At 50.6% G+C, this 16,914-nt stretch overlaps 1 protein-coding gene across 50 annotated transcripts in view; it reads right to left on the bottom strand.

Annotated features, from left to right (window-relative positions):
* The window catches only part of ARHGAP39 (Rho GTPase activating protein 39), a 169,819-nt gene that overhangs the window by 83,293 nt on the left and 69,612 nt on the right, over nucleotides 1–16,914 (bottom strand). For all 50 annotated transcript variants that reach the window (XR_011855609.1, XR_011855620.1, XR_011855617.1 and 47 more), the window contains exon 3: nucleotides 5,628–7,029. Coding sequence is in view for 2 of the 50 variants with exons in the window: in XM_072151036.1 (XP_072007137.1) it covers nucleotides 5,628–7,029 (1,402 nt within the window). In the remaining 48 variants the exon portion in view is untranslated. The remainder of the gene's footprint in view (nucleotides 1–5,627; nucleotides 7,030–16,914) is intronic.

Below are 16,914 nucleotides of genomic sequence, written 5' to 3'. Positions count from 1 at the left end.
ATATAGCTTGCCAACACCCCTGGAGTATATAGCCTGCCAGCCCCTGTAGTATATAGCCTGCCAGCCCCCTGGAGTATATAGCCTGCCAGCCCCTAGAGTATATAGCCTGCCAGCCCCTAGAGTATATAGCCTGCCAGCCCCTGTAGTATATAGCCTGCCAGCCCCCCTGGAGTATATAGCCTGCCAGCCCCCCTGGAGTATATAGCCTGCCAGCCCCCCTGGAGTATACAGTCTGCCAGCCCCTGTAATATATAGCCTGTCAGCCCCTGTAGTATATAGCCTGCCAGGCGCCTTGTAGTATATAGCCTGTCAGCTCCTGTAGTATGCAGCCTGCCAGCCCCCTGTAGTATATAGCCTGCCAGCCCCCTTGTAGTATATAGCCTGCCAGCCCCCTGTAGTATATAGCCTGCCAGCCCCCTGTAGTATACAGCCTGCCAGCCCCCTGTAGTATATAGCCTGCCAGCCCCCTGTAGTATACAGCCTGCTAGCCCCCTGTAGTATACAGCCTGCCAGCCCCCTGTAGTATATAGCCTGTCAGCCCCCCTAGAGTATATAGCCTGCCAACACCCCTGTAGTATATAGCCTGCCAGCCCCTGTAGTATGTAGCCTGCCAGCCCCTGTAGTATGTAGCCTGCCAGCCCCCCTGGAGTATATAGCCTGCCAACACCCTTGTAGTATATAGCCTGCCAGCCCCTGTAGTATATAGCCGGCCAGCCCCCCTCTAGTATATAGCCTGCCAGCCCCTGTAGTATATAGCCTGCCAGCCCCCTGTAGTATATAGCCTGCCAGCCCCTGTAGTATATAGCCTGCCAGCCCCTGTAGTATATAGCCTGCCAGCCCCTAGAGTATACAGTCTGCCAGCCCCTGGAGTATATAGCCTTTCAGCCCCTGTAGTATATAGCCTGCCAGCCCCCGTGTAGTATATAGTCTGCCAGCCCCTGTAGTATATAGCCTGCCAGCCCCCCTGGAGTATATAGCCTGCCAGCCCCCTGGAGTATATAGCCTGCCAGCCCCCCCTAGAGTATACAGTCTGCCAGCCCCTGTAGTATACAGCCTGTCAGCCCCTGTAGTATATAGCCTGCCAGCCCCCCTGGAGTATATAGCCTGCCAGCCCCCTGGAGTAAATAGCCTGCCAGCCCCCCTTGAGTATACAGTCTGCCAGCCCCTGTAGTATACAGCCTGTCAGCCCCTGTAGTATATAGCCTGCCAGCCGCCTTGTAGTATATAGCCTGCCAGCCCCTGGAGTATACAGCCTGTCAGCCGCTGTAGTATATAGCCTGCCAGCCCCCTGTAGTATATAGCCTGCCAGCCCCCTGTAGTATACAGCCTGCCAGCCCCTAGAGTATACAGTCTGCCAGCCCCCTGTAGTATATACCCTGCCAGCCCCCCTGTAGTATATAGCCTGCCAGCCCCCTGTAGTATATAGCCTGCCAGCCCCCTGTAGTATATAGCCTGTTAGCCCCCTGTAGTATATAGCCTGCTAGCCCCCTGTAGTATATAGCCTGCCAGCCACCTGTAGTATATAGCATGCCAGCCCCCTGTAATATATAGCCTGCCAGCCCCCTGTAGTATATAGCCTGCCAGCCCCCTTCTAGTATGTAGCCTGCCAGCCCCCCTCTAGTATATAGCCTGTCAGCCGCCTGTAGTATATAGCCTGTCAGAACTGTAGTATATAGCCTGCCAGCCCCCTGTAGTATATAGCCTGCCAACATCCCTGTAGTATATAGCCTGCCAGCCCCTCTGGAGTATATAGTCTGCCAGCCCCCCTGGAGTATATAGTCTGCCAGCCCCCTTTAGAATATAGTCTGCCAGCCCCCTTTAGAATATAGCCTGCCAGCCCCTGTAGTATATAGCCTGCAAGCCCCCTGTAGTATATAGCCAGCCCCCTGTAGTATATAGCCAGCCCCCTGTAGTATATAGCCTGTCAGCCCCCTGTAGTATATAGCCAGCCCCCTGTAGTATATAGCCTGTCAGCCCCCTGTAGTATATAGCCAGCCCCCTGTAGTATATAGCCTGTCAGCCCCCTGTAGTATATAGCCTGTGTGCAGGGTCCAAAAGTTCTAAAAAATTAGGAGCCAGGCTGTGGTGGGCTTTTAAAAAAAAAAAATAGATGTATATACAGGGGCACGGAAGTTGTGCTCGGGGAGCTTCAGGCCGGCCACTCCCAACCTCCCCATCCCTCAGCAATGTAGAAGGCGCTGGGATATGGGGACAGATCTGCAGGGCCGGACACCTCGGTCGGAAGCTCCCCAAATGGGGGCATGGATCGGACGGACCGCGGCGCAGGACATCAGGAATGAAGGAATGTAAATGTATCGTAGATTGTTGTGCGTGGAAATAGAGTCACCAGACTTACAGGTGGTGTATGTGAGGACACGACTACAGGATATTAAGAAATGTTTATAGTTTGTTCAACAATAAATGTGAATATTTGTTCGCTCTTCTTTAAGCTTCTTAGGCCCCGGTTTTTACAAGAAAGACTTATAAAATTATGCAAATGAGCCTGAGAGGCTCTGGGTTCTATTGCTGTTAGTGGAGCCTGGAGCCCATCAGGCTAATTTACATAATCCAAAAGAATTTTTTCCATAAAACAAGGGCATAAGAAGCAGAAAGAAGAGTAGATCCTGCCAGAGGGGGTGCACACCTGTATGTCAGTGCTTTGTTTACAATCCTTCATCCTGGTGCTAGATGCCATTTAAAGATACATCGACCCCAAAAACTAGACTTTAAAGGGATTTTCCAGGTCCTGCACAACCCTTATACTGATGCCCAATCCTGAAGACACCAATGAATCGGCGTGGACTGGACACTATACAGAAGAGATACTTCAGCCACTGTACGGCTGTTATACTGAGCTGTGCAGTGTACAGACACTTCTCCGGTAAAGCCATTACTAGTTGTCTGGAGCCATTGCTAGTCTGCACCGGGCAGCGGATTGGCAGGGGATTCTGTAGCACCAGGACATTCTGATGACCCATCAAAAGAAAATTGTCCTAAATGTCCTAAAATAAAGTCTGTAGAGTGTATGATCGGTGATCTGATGGTTCCTGCCCTGGGGTGACCTGACAGCGACCACATCCAGCCCGCGGTGCTGCTAGAAATAAGGCCATTACTTATACTGAGGACATTTGGGCCAAAAAAAAAAATTTCTGGAACAATGGGGGTCATTTACTAAGGGCCCGATTCGCGTTTTCCCGACGTGTTACCCGAATATTTTGATTTGCGCCGATTTTCCCTGAATTGCCCCGGGATTTTGGCGCATGCGATCGGATTGAGGCGCATCGGCGCTGGCATGCACGCGACGGAAAACCCGAAGGATTCGGAAAAACCGCCGCATTAAAAAAAAAAATGTGTTGTGAAAGTTGCACTTACCTTCACTCAGCCCGGCTCGGGGAACTCCAGCGCGTTTCGATGCTCTTCAGCGCAGCAGCGACACCTGGTGGACGTCGGAGGAACTACCTTAATAAATCCCGGCCGGACCCGAATCCAGCGCAGAGAACACACCACTGGATCGCGAATGGACCGGGTAAGTAAATCTGCCCCTATGTCTTTATTGCGGGATGTAAGAAGCAGTTCTGCAGCAGCGATGGACAGATCCCCTATAATACTAGGAGTTTGCCATTAACCAGACGTGTACTGTGTATAATAATATAATGTGTGACAGGTAGCGTTACTATATACACATTACACGATTTCTATTGTTTTATTGCCCCATGGAGAGACATACACTTAACTAAAGACGAGAAGAAACATTAAAGGGCAATAAAGGATTTATGTCAATCACTTTCCTCCCTTTAGAGTAAATGGACCGGCTCCATTACTAGGACGGAGAGCACATAGGACCAAAACCCAAACTCTTCACTGAAGATGAGAAGTTCTGCCCCGTGGTAATAAAAGTCACACGTTTCTCTCTCACAGAACATAGAAGCAGCACATCCCTCCATAGTCATGTGACAGGTCTGCTGCAGGACCTCTGTACAGCAGACATCCCGCAGCAGAGCTGCAGCGGTAACAATGGTCTGGTTGCAGATTATGTTACAGCCGGTCCGGCTATGGGCTTGTTGCTGAATCCAAATCAGGGATGGGAAGATTGTTACATCATTCACGTCAGTAATATTAGGACGTTGTGTGACGGCTGAACCCACTAGAAGCGACTGGAGAGTGACGCAGCTCCACAACTGTGTAACAACCTTATAGATGTGAATGCAATTTCCCGGGGGCAATCTGCTTTACCAGTGAGACGCATGCGATCAGTAACCAGAACACAATAAAGTACAAGCGGTTCCCTGGAATGGATGGGATCGGGCCGAGCTCTGCCCCCGGGTGTTTGGATTGTGTATGTGGACCTGCTATTATGTATCTACAATCTCTGTGGCCTCCGTACACACATTTGAGCGGTATATCAGGTATATAGTATAGGTTACAAATGTGCAGAATTGGGTTTAACTTGAAAAATGTCAGTCCTGAAGGAGGATACCGAGTCTCTCCACAAATAAGACCGGGTTATCTATGAGTGGGGGCTTATTTTCAGGGGACGCTTTATTTTGTTCTGTGATGTATTCTTGAACAAAGAATTCAGAGAAGAATCTTCCCTTTTATATTGCAGAAGGAAAGCCTTTCAGGGTGCCACCATCTCCATGTCTGTGGCACCTTCAAACACTGTCATTATGCAATATTAAAGGGAAGATTCTTCTCTGAACACCAGAACTGTGCTTGAAGATGTCAGAAGATATTGCTCTTTGAGTTCTCCTCACTCATGGAAAGTGCCATCACTAGACATGGGGAATTGGGTTCTGCAGGCGATAGTGTCACAAGAAATTCAGGATTGGGGAATTATGAGGAATTCACAAAAGTTCACAAAAAAAATAAGGCACCCCCTGCGCTCACACGTCTGTAAGGCCAGTGGATCTGCACATGCGCACTCAAGGCTGTGAGGCCAATGGTTCTGAAGCCGGGGCTACAGCGCATGTGCAAACCCATCAGCTTTGTGGAGGATAGGGTAAGAGGGCTACAAAGAGGTTACTGGGGCGTGGAGTTCAGCTCCACAGCGCAGCCACTCCACGTCCCAGCAGCCTCTTCATGTAATTTGCATATATACAAGATAAACTTTTCGTCAAGAAAACGGCCACTCAAAATTTTGAAATAAAAAGTATAGGACTTGTTGCTAGTAAAGGAACCTGCCATCGGATGTAGGTAGATAAGTTAGATCCGTGATGGTAGGTTTCCTTTATAGTTACAGTTGGGAGTGGAATCTGTATGTGAAGATCAAACTCCAGCGTGTAACTCCAATAGTGGATATCTTCAGTTCTGTGGCACCAAGAAATCTTTGCGTGACAATAAAGAGAGGATTTTCCTCTTTAAATTGACCCCAGGACTGTGTTTCTAGGTGCCACTGTTCAGAAGATACAACCGTTTGTAACAAGGGCTTATTTTTTCATGCTGGGACTTATATTTCCACTTTACACTGAAAAGGCTGAACAATCGCGCTAGGGCTTATTATCAGGGTAGGTCTCAGTACTTTACATCTGTTATGCTTTTACTTTTGTTGGGATAGTTTTTAGCATAACAATAAACCATTACTACTATAAGAAGGTAAAGCGCTTCCTATAACCACACATAGAGCTTACCTGAGAGGGGTGTAGGTACGGCTCTGGAGAAGCCAAATTGGTCTGCACGGACACACTTTTTTCCAGTAGTATTTGAGGAAATCCAAGTTTCTCAAAGTTGCTTCGCTTCCAGTGTTTGCTGTCTTGCTGTGCGAGTGCCTCATCCTCACTGAAAGCCCTAACAACAGGACCAGGCATAGGTAAGGGCACCGCGCCATCGCTCTCATAGCCGGAGCCATCCTTCTGAGAGTCCCAGCTGCTCCGCTGCTTCATGTGGAAGTGCGCCTGCTGGGCCTCCCAGGCGAGCCGGGCCTGTGCCATGAAAGCCTCGGTAGAGCCGCGGTGCATGTCCGCCTCCGAGGAGCGGCTCTCCGTCCGACTCATTAGTGGTCGGTTAGGCATGGAGGACGGCCTCTCCTCCATCATACCCTGCTCGCTGTGCCCCTCGCGGTCTGTTGATCCTTCACATGGAGATGGGTTAGGTTCCAGAGACAACGAAGGTTTTCTGCTTTTCCTTTTCCGTGTATTGGGAGAATAACTGGCAGAGGACATGTTGTCCTGCTGACTGCACCAGGACATGGAGTCTTCCGAGTGGAACGGATGCTGTTGCTGACCCTGTCGTAGATCTGAGCCTTCCATGCTGCTGTAGTCTCCAGACTTGACCTCCAGACGTTGGTCCCTCATGTACGGAGGATTGTGTTGCAATGAGTATGAGCCACCTATCGTGTTGGGGGTGTACTTATGCCTTAAGCCGGTTTTCATCTTTGGGCTGGATCCAGATTGCTCCACATACACCAACTGGCGGACGTATTCCTTGCCTGCAGGACTGTAATCCAGACTCATGAACCTGTCAGAGCACTTCTGCTTGGTCAGCACCAGCTGTTGGTAAGGAGAGTTGGAGGCCTGTTTTGGAGACTGGAGATAGTTGTGGGGTTTACGGATGGGGGATTTTTGAGGGGACATGGCTCTGTAGTTGCCACTGGCATCAAACTGCATCTCCATAGGGGGTTCATCATAGATGGGAGCCTGATACTCCATGGGAGGCTCCTCGTATAGCGGGGGCTCGTAGGCGTAGCGGGGAGAAGACGGCTGAGACTCGTTGGAATGCTTCCTGTGTTGGGATTGTAAGGTGCAGAATGATTCCCCACGTCCGAGCAACGGCGAACAAGAGCCAACGTGATCCGCTCTTTTCATATACGGCGACTGCTTCCTCTCCGGGAAAAAGACAGAGTTGTCAGTATCCACCGAGAATGTCTGCATGATGGGCGATGGCTGTCCTCCTGAGGGCCGGCGGGTGCGGGTGCCTTGGGAATTGTCGGTGGTGTAACCATTGCCCTGGTGCAGCAGGAAGCTGGGCTCGCGGTCCGTCACTTTGATCAGCATTCTTTCTTTGGTGCCGGTGTTCCACCTTAGGGAGGACGTCCTGAAAAAGAATACAAACAAGTCAGACGTTTATAGGAAGCAAAAAACCCACAACATACAATAAATAACTTCTGGTAACTGAATACAGCGAGTTCTGCTGAGCGCGGCGCTGCAGGATCTCCGTCTCATCACATTGTAAACACACAAAACTGAAAACCGTTATCTTCTCATTTCCTTACATCCTCCCTAACTGTAAATCAGCTGAATGTCTCTTATAAGGTCAGGTATGTCCGTGTATCTCCCGCTTACTGTCCTGTGTAAGAAAACTGGCTGCAGCAGCAAATCATCCAGCAGTCCAGCATTGCAGTAACGGGGCTTCTTGGCTTCCGTCTATACCGGATATTCCTACCTACACACCGGATATTCCTTCCTACACACCGGATATTCCTTCCTACACACCGGATATTCCTTCCTACACACCGGATATTCCTTCCTACACACCGGATATTCCTTCCTACACACCGGATATTCCTTCCTACACACCGGATATTCCTTCCTACACACCGGATATTCCTTCCTACACACCGGATATTCCTTCCTACACATCGGATATTCCTTCCTACACGCCGGATATTCCTTCCTACACGCCGGATATTCCTTCCTACACTCCGGATATTCCTTCCTACAGACCGGATATTCCTTCCTACACACCGGATATTCCTTCCTACACACCGGATACTCCTTCCTACACACCGGATACTCCTTCCTACACACCGGATATTCCTTCCTACACACCGGATACTCCTTCCTACACACCGGATATTCCTTCCTACACACCGGATATTCCTTCCTACACATCGGATATTCCTTCCTACACACCGGATATTCCTTCCTACACGTCGGATACTCCTTCCTACACGTCGGATACTCCTTCCTACACGCCGGATATTCCTTCCTACACGCCGGATATTCCTTCCTACACACCGGATATTCCTTCCTACACACCAGATATTCCTTCCTACACACCGGATATTCCTTCCTACACACCGGATATTCCTTCCTACACACCGGATATTCCTTCCTACACACCGGATATTCCTTCCTACACACCAGATATTCCTTCCTACACACCAGATATTCCTTCCTACACACCGGATATTCCTTCCTACACGCCGGATATTCCTTCCTACACACCGGATATTCCTTCCTACACACCAGATATTCCTTCCTACACACCGGATATTCCTTCCTACACACCGGATATTCCTTCCTACACACCAGATATTCCTTCCTACACACCGGATACTCCTTCCTACACACCGGATGTTCCTTCCTACACACCGGATATTCCTTCCTACACACCGGATATTCCTTCCTACAGACCGGATATTCCTTCCTACACACCGGATACTCCTTCCTACACACCGGATATTCCTTCCTACACACCGGATATCCCTTCCTACACACCGGATATTCCTTCCTACACACCGGATATTCCTTCCTACACACCGGATATTCCTTCCTACACACCGGATATTCCGTCCTACAGACCGGATATTCCTTCCTACACACCGGATATTCCTTCCTACACACCGGATACTCCTTCCTACACACCGGATATTCCTTCCTACACGCCGGATATTCCTTCCTACACACCAGATATTCCTTCCTACACACCGGATATTCCGTCCTACAGACCGGATATTCCTTCCTACACACCGGATATTCCTTCCTACACATCGGATACTCCTTCCTACACACCGGATATTCCTTCCTACACACCGGATATTCCTTCCTACAGACCGGATATTCCTACCTACACACCGGATATTCCTTCCTACACACTGGATATTCCGTCCTACAGACCTGTATTTACCAGCGGCTCCGCTATTACCCAGCGCTGATGATATACGGCTCTCGCTGCCCTTATGAATTACTTATGACTGGTTGTAGGACACATATTTTAGCTTCTGGCTTGGATATACATCAGATAGTGAATGATTTATTTATCATGAGAGATCTGCCCCACACACAACGCAGGGAATGTTCTGTGTATTGTGCAGGATAGTCACTCGTCTCTATGGAATCTGTTCTTTTATTCTGGAGATTATTATCGGTTTTGTGTTTTGTATTTTAAATCATTATATTAAACATTAAAAGGCAAAAGCACAAAGTCCTATTTACAGATGGGTTTTTCCCAATGTGTTTCGGAACGCACAGTGTGAGGGCAGCCGGACTTGCATGCAGTTACGGGCTCAGTTTTTGGTAATACACAGTGGCCCCCCCATTGATTGACAAAATGGATCACAGAGGGAAAATCAGTGGTAACAACATTGTGTGAACGAGCCCTATGGGAAGTGGGTGCAGTTTCTGCTGCACATCTTTCTTCTTCCATGATGTGTGAACAGCGTCCTAGGACAGGTCTACCATGGACTTTATGATATTTTACTTTCAGAGCATGCATTTTTGCAGTCGTCGTGTCTCGCCAAGGTTATTCCTCATGAGGCTCCGATATCACACATGTCACTGCAGATACATGAGTTATCAGACCCTGGGGTGACCTTGGACAGTAGGTATACAGACGCTTTCTGAGATGTGTCTGTATGTATAGTACTACACATGGAGAGCATGAAACCCATCCATAACAGGGAAAAATCCATCAGGGATCCTTCTGGATTGAAGTGTCACAGATCTCATTGCAAACTGACATATTGGTAGAGAAATCTGCGGCACGTGGCATTACCCTGATGGCCCACGGCCTAGCTGTGACACTTACTGTACCTCCATACGCTGTATGGTTCCCTCACATGGGGCCCGCACTGTGGATCTGTATATTAATGCGTCAGTACATGATATAACATGCGCAACACTTTACTGTATTACTGGGAAATCTTGCACAAATATATGAGATTTATACAGACGGCGGCCGCCTTCACACAAGCCACAAAATGTCAGGAGGTGTCAGGAGCTCGTCCAGTCACGAAAATGACCAGGATTCCAGTCCCCCCTGATAATAATCCGGCTACACAGAGCTCTTGCCTGAGCTACAAGCAGCATCTAATGGCCGCCCCCTCCCCCAGTTCCTCTGTATCTATCCACTAGAAGAAGTCTGTCTCCCAACTCCAGCATTTCCCAGCAAAAGTCACATCACTCCGGCATTTCCCAGCAATGGTCACATCACTCCGGAGTCTCCCAGCAATAGTCAAATCACTCCGGCATTTCCCAGCAATGGTCACATCACTCCGGCATCTCCCAGCAATAGTCACATCACTCCGGCATCTCCCAGCAATAGTCACATCACTCCGGCAACACCCAGCAATAGTCACATCACTCCGGCATCTCCCAGCAATAGTCACATCACTCCGGAGTCTCCCAGCAATAGTCACATCACTCCGGACATCTCCCAGCAATAGTCACATCACTCCGGCCTCTCCCAGCAATAGTCACATCGCTCCGGCATCTCCCAGTGATAGTCACATCACTCCGGACATCTCCCAGCAATAGTCACATCGCTCCGGCATCTCCCAGCAATAGTCACATCACTCCGGACATCTCCCAGCAATAGTCACATCACTCCGGCCTCTCCCAGCAATAGTCACATCACTCCGGCATCTCCCAGCAATAGTCACATCACTCCGGCGTCTCCCAGCAATAGTCACATCGCTCCGGCATCTCCCAGCAATAGTCACATCACTCCGGCGTCTCCCAGCAATAGTCACATCACTCCGGATATCTCCCAGCAATAGTCACATCACTCCGGCGTCTCCCAGCAATAGTCACATCGCTGCGGCATCTCCCAGCAATAGTCACATCACTCCGGCGTCTCCCAGCAATAGTCACATCACTCCGGCATCTCCCAGCAATAGTCACATCACTCCGGAGTCTCCCAGCAATAGTCACATCGCTCCGGCAACACCCAGCAATAGTCACATCACTCCGGCGTCTCCCAGCAATAGTCACATCACTCCGGCCTCTCCCAGCAATAGTCACATCACTCCGCAGTCTCCCAGCAATAGTCACATCACTCCGGAGTCTCCCAGCAATAGTCACATCGCTCCGGCAACACCCAGCAATAGTCACATCACTCCGGAGTCTCCCAGCAATAGTCACATCACTCCGGCATCTCCCAGCAATAGTCACATCGCTCCGGCGTCTCACACCAATAGTCACATTGCTCCGGCGTCTCCCAACAATAGTAACATCGCTCCGGGGTATCCCAGCAATAGTACATCGCTCCGGCATCTCCCAGCAATAGTCACATCACTCCGGCATCTCCCAGCAATAGTCACATCGCTCCGTCATCTCCCAGCAATAGTCACATCACTCCGGCATCTCATACCAATAGTCACATCGCTCCGGCGTCTCCCAGCAATAGTCACATCAATCCGGGGTCTCCCAGCAATAGTCACATCACTTCGGCATCTCCCAGCAATAGTCACATCGCTCCGTCATCTCCCAGCAATAGTCACATCGCTCCGGCATCTCCCTGCAATAGTCACATCGCTCCGGCATCTCCCACCAATAGTCACATCACTCCGACATCTCCCAGCAATAGTCACATCACTCCGGCATCTCATACCAATAGTCACATCGCTCCGGCGTCTCCCAGCAATAGTCACATCACTCCGGGGTCTCCCAGCAATAGTCACATCACTCCGGCATCTCCCAGCAATAGTCACATCACTCCAGCGTCTCACATCAATAGTCACATCACTCGAGCGTCTCCCAGCAATAGTCACATCACTCGAGCGTCTCCCAGCAATAGTCACATCACTCCGGCATCTCCCAGCAATAGTCACATCACTCCGGCATCTCCCAGCAATAGTCACATCACTCCGACATCTCCCAGCAATAGTCACATCGCTCCGGCATCTCCCTGCAATAGTCACATCGCTCCGGCATCTCCCACCAATAGTCACATCACTCCAACATCTCCCACCAATAGTCACATCACTCCGGCGTCTCCCAGCAATAGTCACATCACTCCGGCGTCTCCCAGCAATAGTCACATCGCTCCGGGGTCTCCCAGCAATAGTCACATCACTCCGGACATCTCCCAGCAATAGTCACATCGCTCCGGCATCTCCCACCAATAGTCACATCACTCCAACATCTGCCAGCAATAGTCACATCACTCCGGCATCTCATACCAATAGTCACATCACTCCGGCGTCTCCCAGCAAAAGTCACATCACTCCGGCGTCTCCCAGCAATAGTCACATCGCTCCGGGGTCTCCCAGCAATAGTCACATTGCTCCGGCATCTCCCAGCAATAGTCACATTGCTCCGGCATCTCCCAGCAATAGTTACATCACTCTGCTGTCTCCCAGCTATAGTTAAATCACACCGGAGTCTCCCAGCAATAGTCACATCACTCGAGCGTCTCTCAGCAATAGACACATCACTCGAGCGTCTCCCAGCAATAGTCACATCACTCGAGCGTCTCCCAGCAATAGTCACATCACTCCGACATTTCCCATCAATAGTCACATCACTCCAACATCTCCCAGCAATAGTCACATCGCTCCGGCATGTCCCAGCAACAGTCACATCACTCCGACATCTCCCATCAATAGTCACTTCACTCGAGCATCTCCCAGCAATAGTCACATCACTCCAGCATCTCCCAGCAATAGTCACATCGCTCCGGCATCTCCCAGCAATAGTCACATCACTCCGACATCTCCCAGCAATAGTCACATCGCTCCGGCATCTCCCAGCAATAGTCACATCGCTCCGGCATCTCCCAGCAATAGTCACATCACTCCGGCATCTCCCAGCAATAGTCACATCGCTCCGGCATCTCCCAGCAATAGTCACATCACTCCGGCATCTCCCAGCAATAGTCACATCACTCCGGCATCTCCCATCAATAGTCACATCGCTTCGGCATCTCCCTGCAATAGTCACATCACTCCGGAGTCTCCCAGCAATAGTCACATCGCTCCGGCAACACCCAGCAATAGTCACATCGCTTCGGCATCTCCCAGCAATAGTCACATCGCTTCGGCATCTCCCAGCAATAGTCACATCACTCCGGCATCTCCCAGCAATAGTCACATCGCTCCGGCGTCTCACACCAATAGTCACATCGCTCCGGCGTCTCCCAACAATAGTAACATCGCTCCGGGGTCTCCCAGCAATAGTCACATCGCTCCGGCATCTCCCAGCAATAGTCACATCACTCTGGCATCTCCCAGCAATAGTCACATCGCTCCGTCATCTCCCAGCAATAGTCACATCGCTCCGGCATCTCCCTGCAATAGTCACATCGCTCCGGCATCTCCCACCAATAGTCACATCACTCCGACATCTCCCAGCAATAGTCACATCACTCCGGCATCTCATACCAATAGTCACATCGCTCCGGCGTCTCCCAGCAATAGTCACATCACTCCGGGGTCTCCCAGCAATAGTCACATCACCTTCGGCATCTCCCAGCAATAGTCACATCACTCCAACTTATCCCATCAATAGTCACATCACTCCAGCATCTCCCAGCAATAGTCACATCACTCCAGCGTCTCACATCAATAGTCACATCACTCGAGCGTCTCCCAGCAATAGTCACATCACTCGAGCGTCTTCCAGCAATAGTCACATCACTCCGACATCTCCCAGCAATAGTCACATCGCTCCGGCATTTCCCTGCAATAGTCACATCGCTCCGGCATCTCCCACCAATAGTCACATCACTCCGACATCTCCCAGCAATAGTCACATCACTCCGGCGTCTCCCAGCAATAGTCACATCGCTCCGGCGTCTCCCAGCAATAGTCACATCGCTCCGGGGTCTCCCAGCAATAGTCACATCACTCCGGACATCTCCCAGCAATAGTCACATCGCTCCGGCATCTCCCACCAATAGTCACATCACTCCAACAACTGCCAGCAATAGTCACATCACTCCGGCATCTCATACCAATAGTCACATCACTCCGGCGTCTCCCAGCAATAGACACATCACTCGAGCGTCTCCCAGCAATAGTCACATCACTCGAGCGTCTCCCAGCAATAGTCACATCACTCCGACATTTCCCATCAATAGTCACATCACTCCAACATCTCCCAGCAATAGTCACATCGCTCCGGCATGTCCCAGCAACAGTCACATCACTCCGACATCTCCCATCAATAGTCACATCACTCGAGCGTCTCCCAGCAATAGTCACATCACTCCAGCATCTCCCAGCAATAGTCACATCGCTCCGGCATCTCCCAGCAATAGTCACATCACTCCGACATCTCCCATCAATAGTCACATCACTCCGGCATCTCCCAGCAATAGTCACATCGCTCCGGCATCTCCCAGCAATAGTCACATCACTCCGGCATCTCCCAGCAATAGTCACATCACTCCGGCATCTCCCAGCAATAGTCACATCGCTCCGGCATCTCCCAGCAATAGTCACATCGCTCCGGCATCTCCCAGCAATAGTCACATCGCTCCGGCATCTCCCAGCAATAGTCGCATCACTCCGACAACTCCCATCAATAGTCGCATCACTCCGACATCTCCCATCAATAGTCACATCACTCCGGACATCTCCCAGCAATAGTCACATCACTTTGCCGTCTCCCAGCAATAGTCACATCGCACCGGCATCTTCCAGCAACAGTCAAATCGCTCCGGCGTCTCCCAGCAATAGTCACATCGCTCCAGCGTCTCCCAGCAATAGTCACATCGCTCCGGTATCTCCCAGCAATAGTCACATCGCTCCGGCGTCTCCCAGCAATAGTCACATCGCTCCGGGATCTCCCAGCAATAGTCACATCACTCCGGCATCTCCCATCAATAGTCACATCACTCCGGACATCTCCCAGCAATAGTCACATCACTCCAGCATCTCCCAGCAATAGTCACATCACTCCGGACATCTCCCAGCAATAGTCACATCACTCCGACATCTCCCAGCAATAGTCACATCGCTCCAGAGTCTCCCAGCAATAGTCACATCACTCCGGCATCTCCCAGCAATAGTCACATCCCTCCGGAGTCGCCCAGCAATAGTCACTTCGCTCCAGCATCTCCCAGCAATAGTCACATCGCTCCGGCGTCTCCCTGCAAAAGTCATATCGCTCCGGCATCTCCCAGACATAGTCACATCGCTCCTGAGTCTCCCAGCAATAGTCAAACCGCTCCAGAGTCTCCCAGCAATAGTCATAACGCTCTGTCGTCTCCCAGCTATAGTTAAATCCCTTTGTAGTCTCCCAGCAATAGTCACATTGCTCAGTCATCTTCCAGCAACAGTCACATCGCTCCAGCGTCTCCCAGCAATAGTCACACTGCTTCGGCGTCTCCCAGCAATAGTTACTTCGTTCTGGAGACTCCCAGTAATAGCCACATCGCTACAAAGTCTCCCAGCAAAAGTCACAGCGCTCCGAAGTCTGCCAGCAATAGTCACATCGCTCCGGCATCTCCCAGAAATAGTCACATCGCTCCGGAATCTCCCAGCAATAGTCACATCACTCCGGCATCTCCCAGCAATAGTCACATTGCTCCAACGTCTCCCAGCAATAGTCACATCACTCCAGCATCTCCCAACAATAGTCCCATCGCTCCGGCATCTCACACCAATAGTCTCATCACTCCTGCATCTCCCAGCAATAGTCACATCGCTCTAGAGTCTTCCAGCAACAGTCACATCACTCCGGCATCTCCCAGCAATAGTCACATCGCTCCAGATTCTCCCAGCAATAGTCACATCACTCCGGCATCTCCCAGCAATAGTCACATCGCTCCGGCATCTCCCAGCAATAGTCACATCGCTCCGGAGTCACTCAGCAATAGTCACATCGGTCTGCATCTCCCTGCAAAAGTCACATCGCTCCGGCATCTCCCAGACATAGTTACATCGCTCTGGATTCTAACAGAAATAGTCACATCGCTCCGGCATCTACCAGCAATAGTCACATCACTACGGCATCTCCCAGCAATAGTCACATCACTCCGGCATCTCCCAACAATAATCACATCACTACGGCATCTCCCAGCAATAGTCACATCACTCCGGCATCTCCCAGCGATAGTCACATCACTCCGGCATCTCCCAGTGATAGTCACATCACTCCGGACATCTCCCAGCAATAATCACATCACCCCGGAAATCTCCCAGCAATAGTCACATCGCTCCAGACATCTCCCAGCAATAGTCACATCACTCCGGACATATCCCAGCAATAGTCACATTGCTCCGGCATCTCCCAGCAATAGTCACATCACTCCGGCGTCTCCCAGCAATAGTCACATCGCTCCGGAGTCTCCCAGCAATAGTCACATCACTCCAACATCTCCCAGCAATAGTCACATCACTCCGGAGTCTCCCAGCAATAGTCACATCACTCCGGCATCTCCCTGCAATAGTCACATCGCTCCAGCATCTCCCAGCAATAGTCACATCACTCCGGACATCTCCCAGCAATAGTCACATCACTCCGGACATCTCCAAACAATAGTCACATCACTCCAGCATCTCCCAGCAATAGTCACATCACTCCGGCATCTCCCAGCAATAGTCACATCACTCCGGCATCTCCCAGCAATAGTCACATCACTCCAGCATCTCCCAGCAATAGTCACATCACTCCGGACATCTCCCAGCAATAGTCACATCACTCCGACATCTCCCAGCAATAGTCACATTACTCCGGCATCTCCCAGCAATAGTCACATCTCTCCGGCATCTCCCAGCAATAGTCACATCACTCCGGCATCTCCCAGCAATAGTCACATCACTTCAGCATCTCCCAGCAATAGTCACATCACTCCGGCATCTCCCAGCAATAGTCACATCACTTCAGCATCTCCCAGCAATAGTCACATCACTCCGGCATCTCCCTGCAATGGTCACATCACTCTGGAGTCTCCCAGCAATAGTCACATCACTCCGGCATCTCCCAGCAATAGTCACATCGCTCCGGCATCTCCCAGCAATAGTCACATCAC

This window comes from Engystomops pustulosus, chromosome 5, assembly GCF_040894005.1.
Source record: "Engystomops pustulosus chromosome 5, aEngPut4.maternal, whole genome shotgun sequence".
Classification (NCBI taxonomy): Eukaryota; Metazoa; Chordata; class Amphibia; order Anura; family Leptodactylidae; genus Engystomops; species Engystomops pustulosus.
The sequence above is the reverse complement of the archived record's forward strand: the minus strand, read 5'-3'. Positions and strand labels throughout refer to the sequence as shown.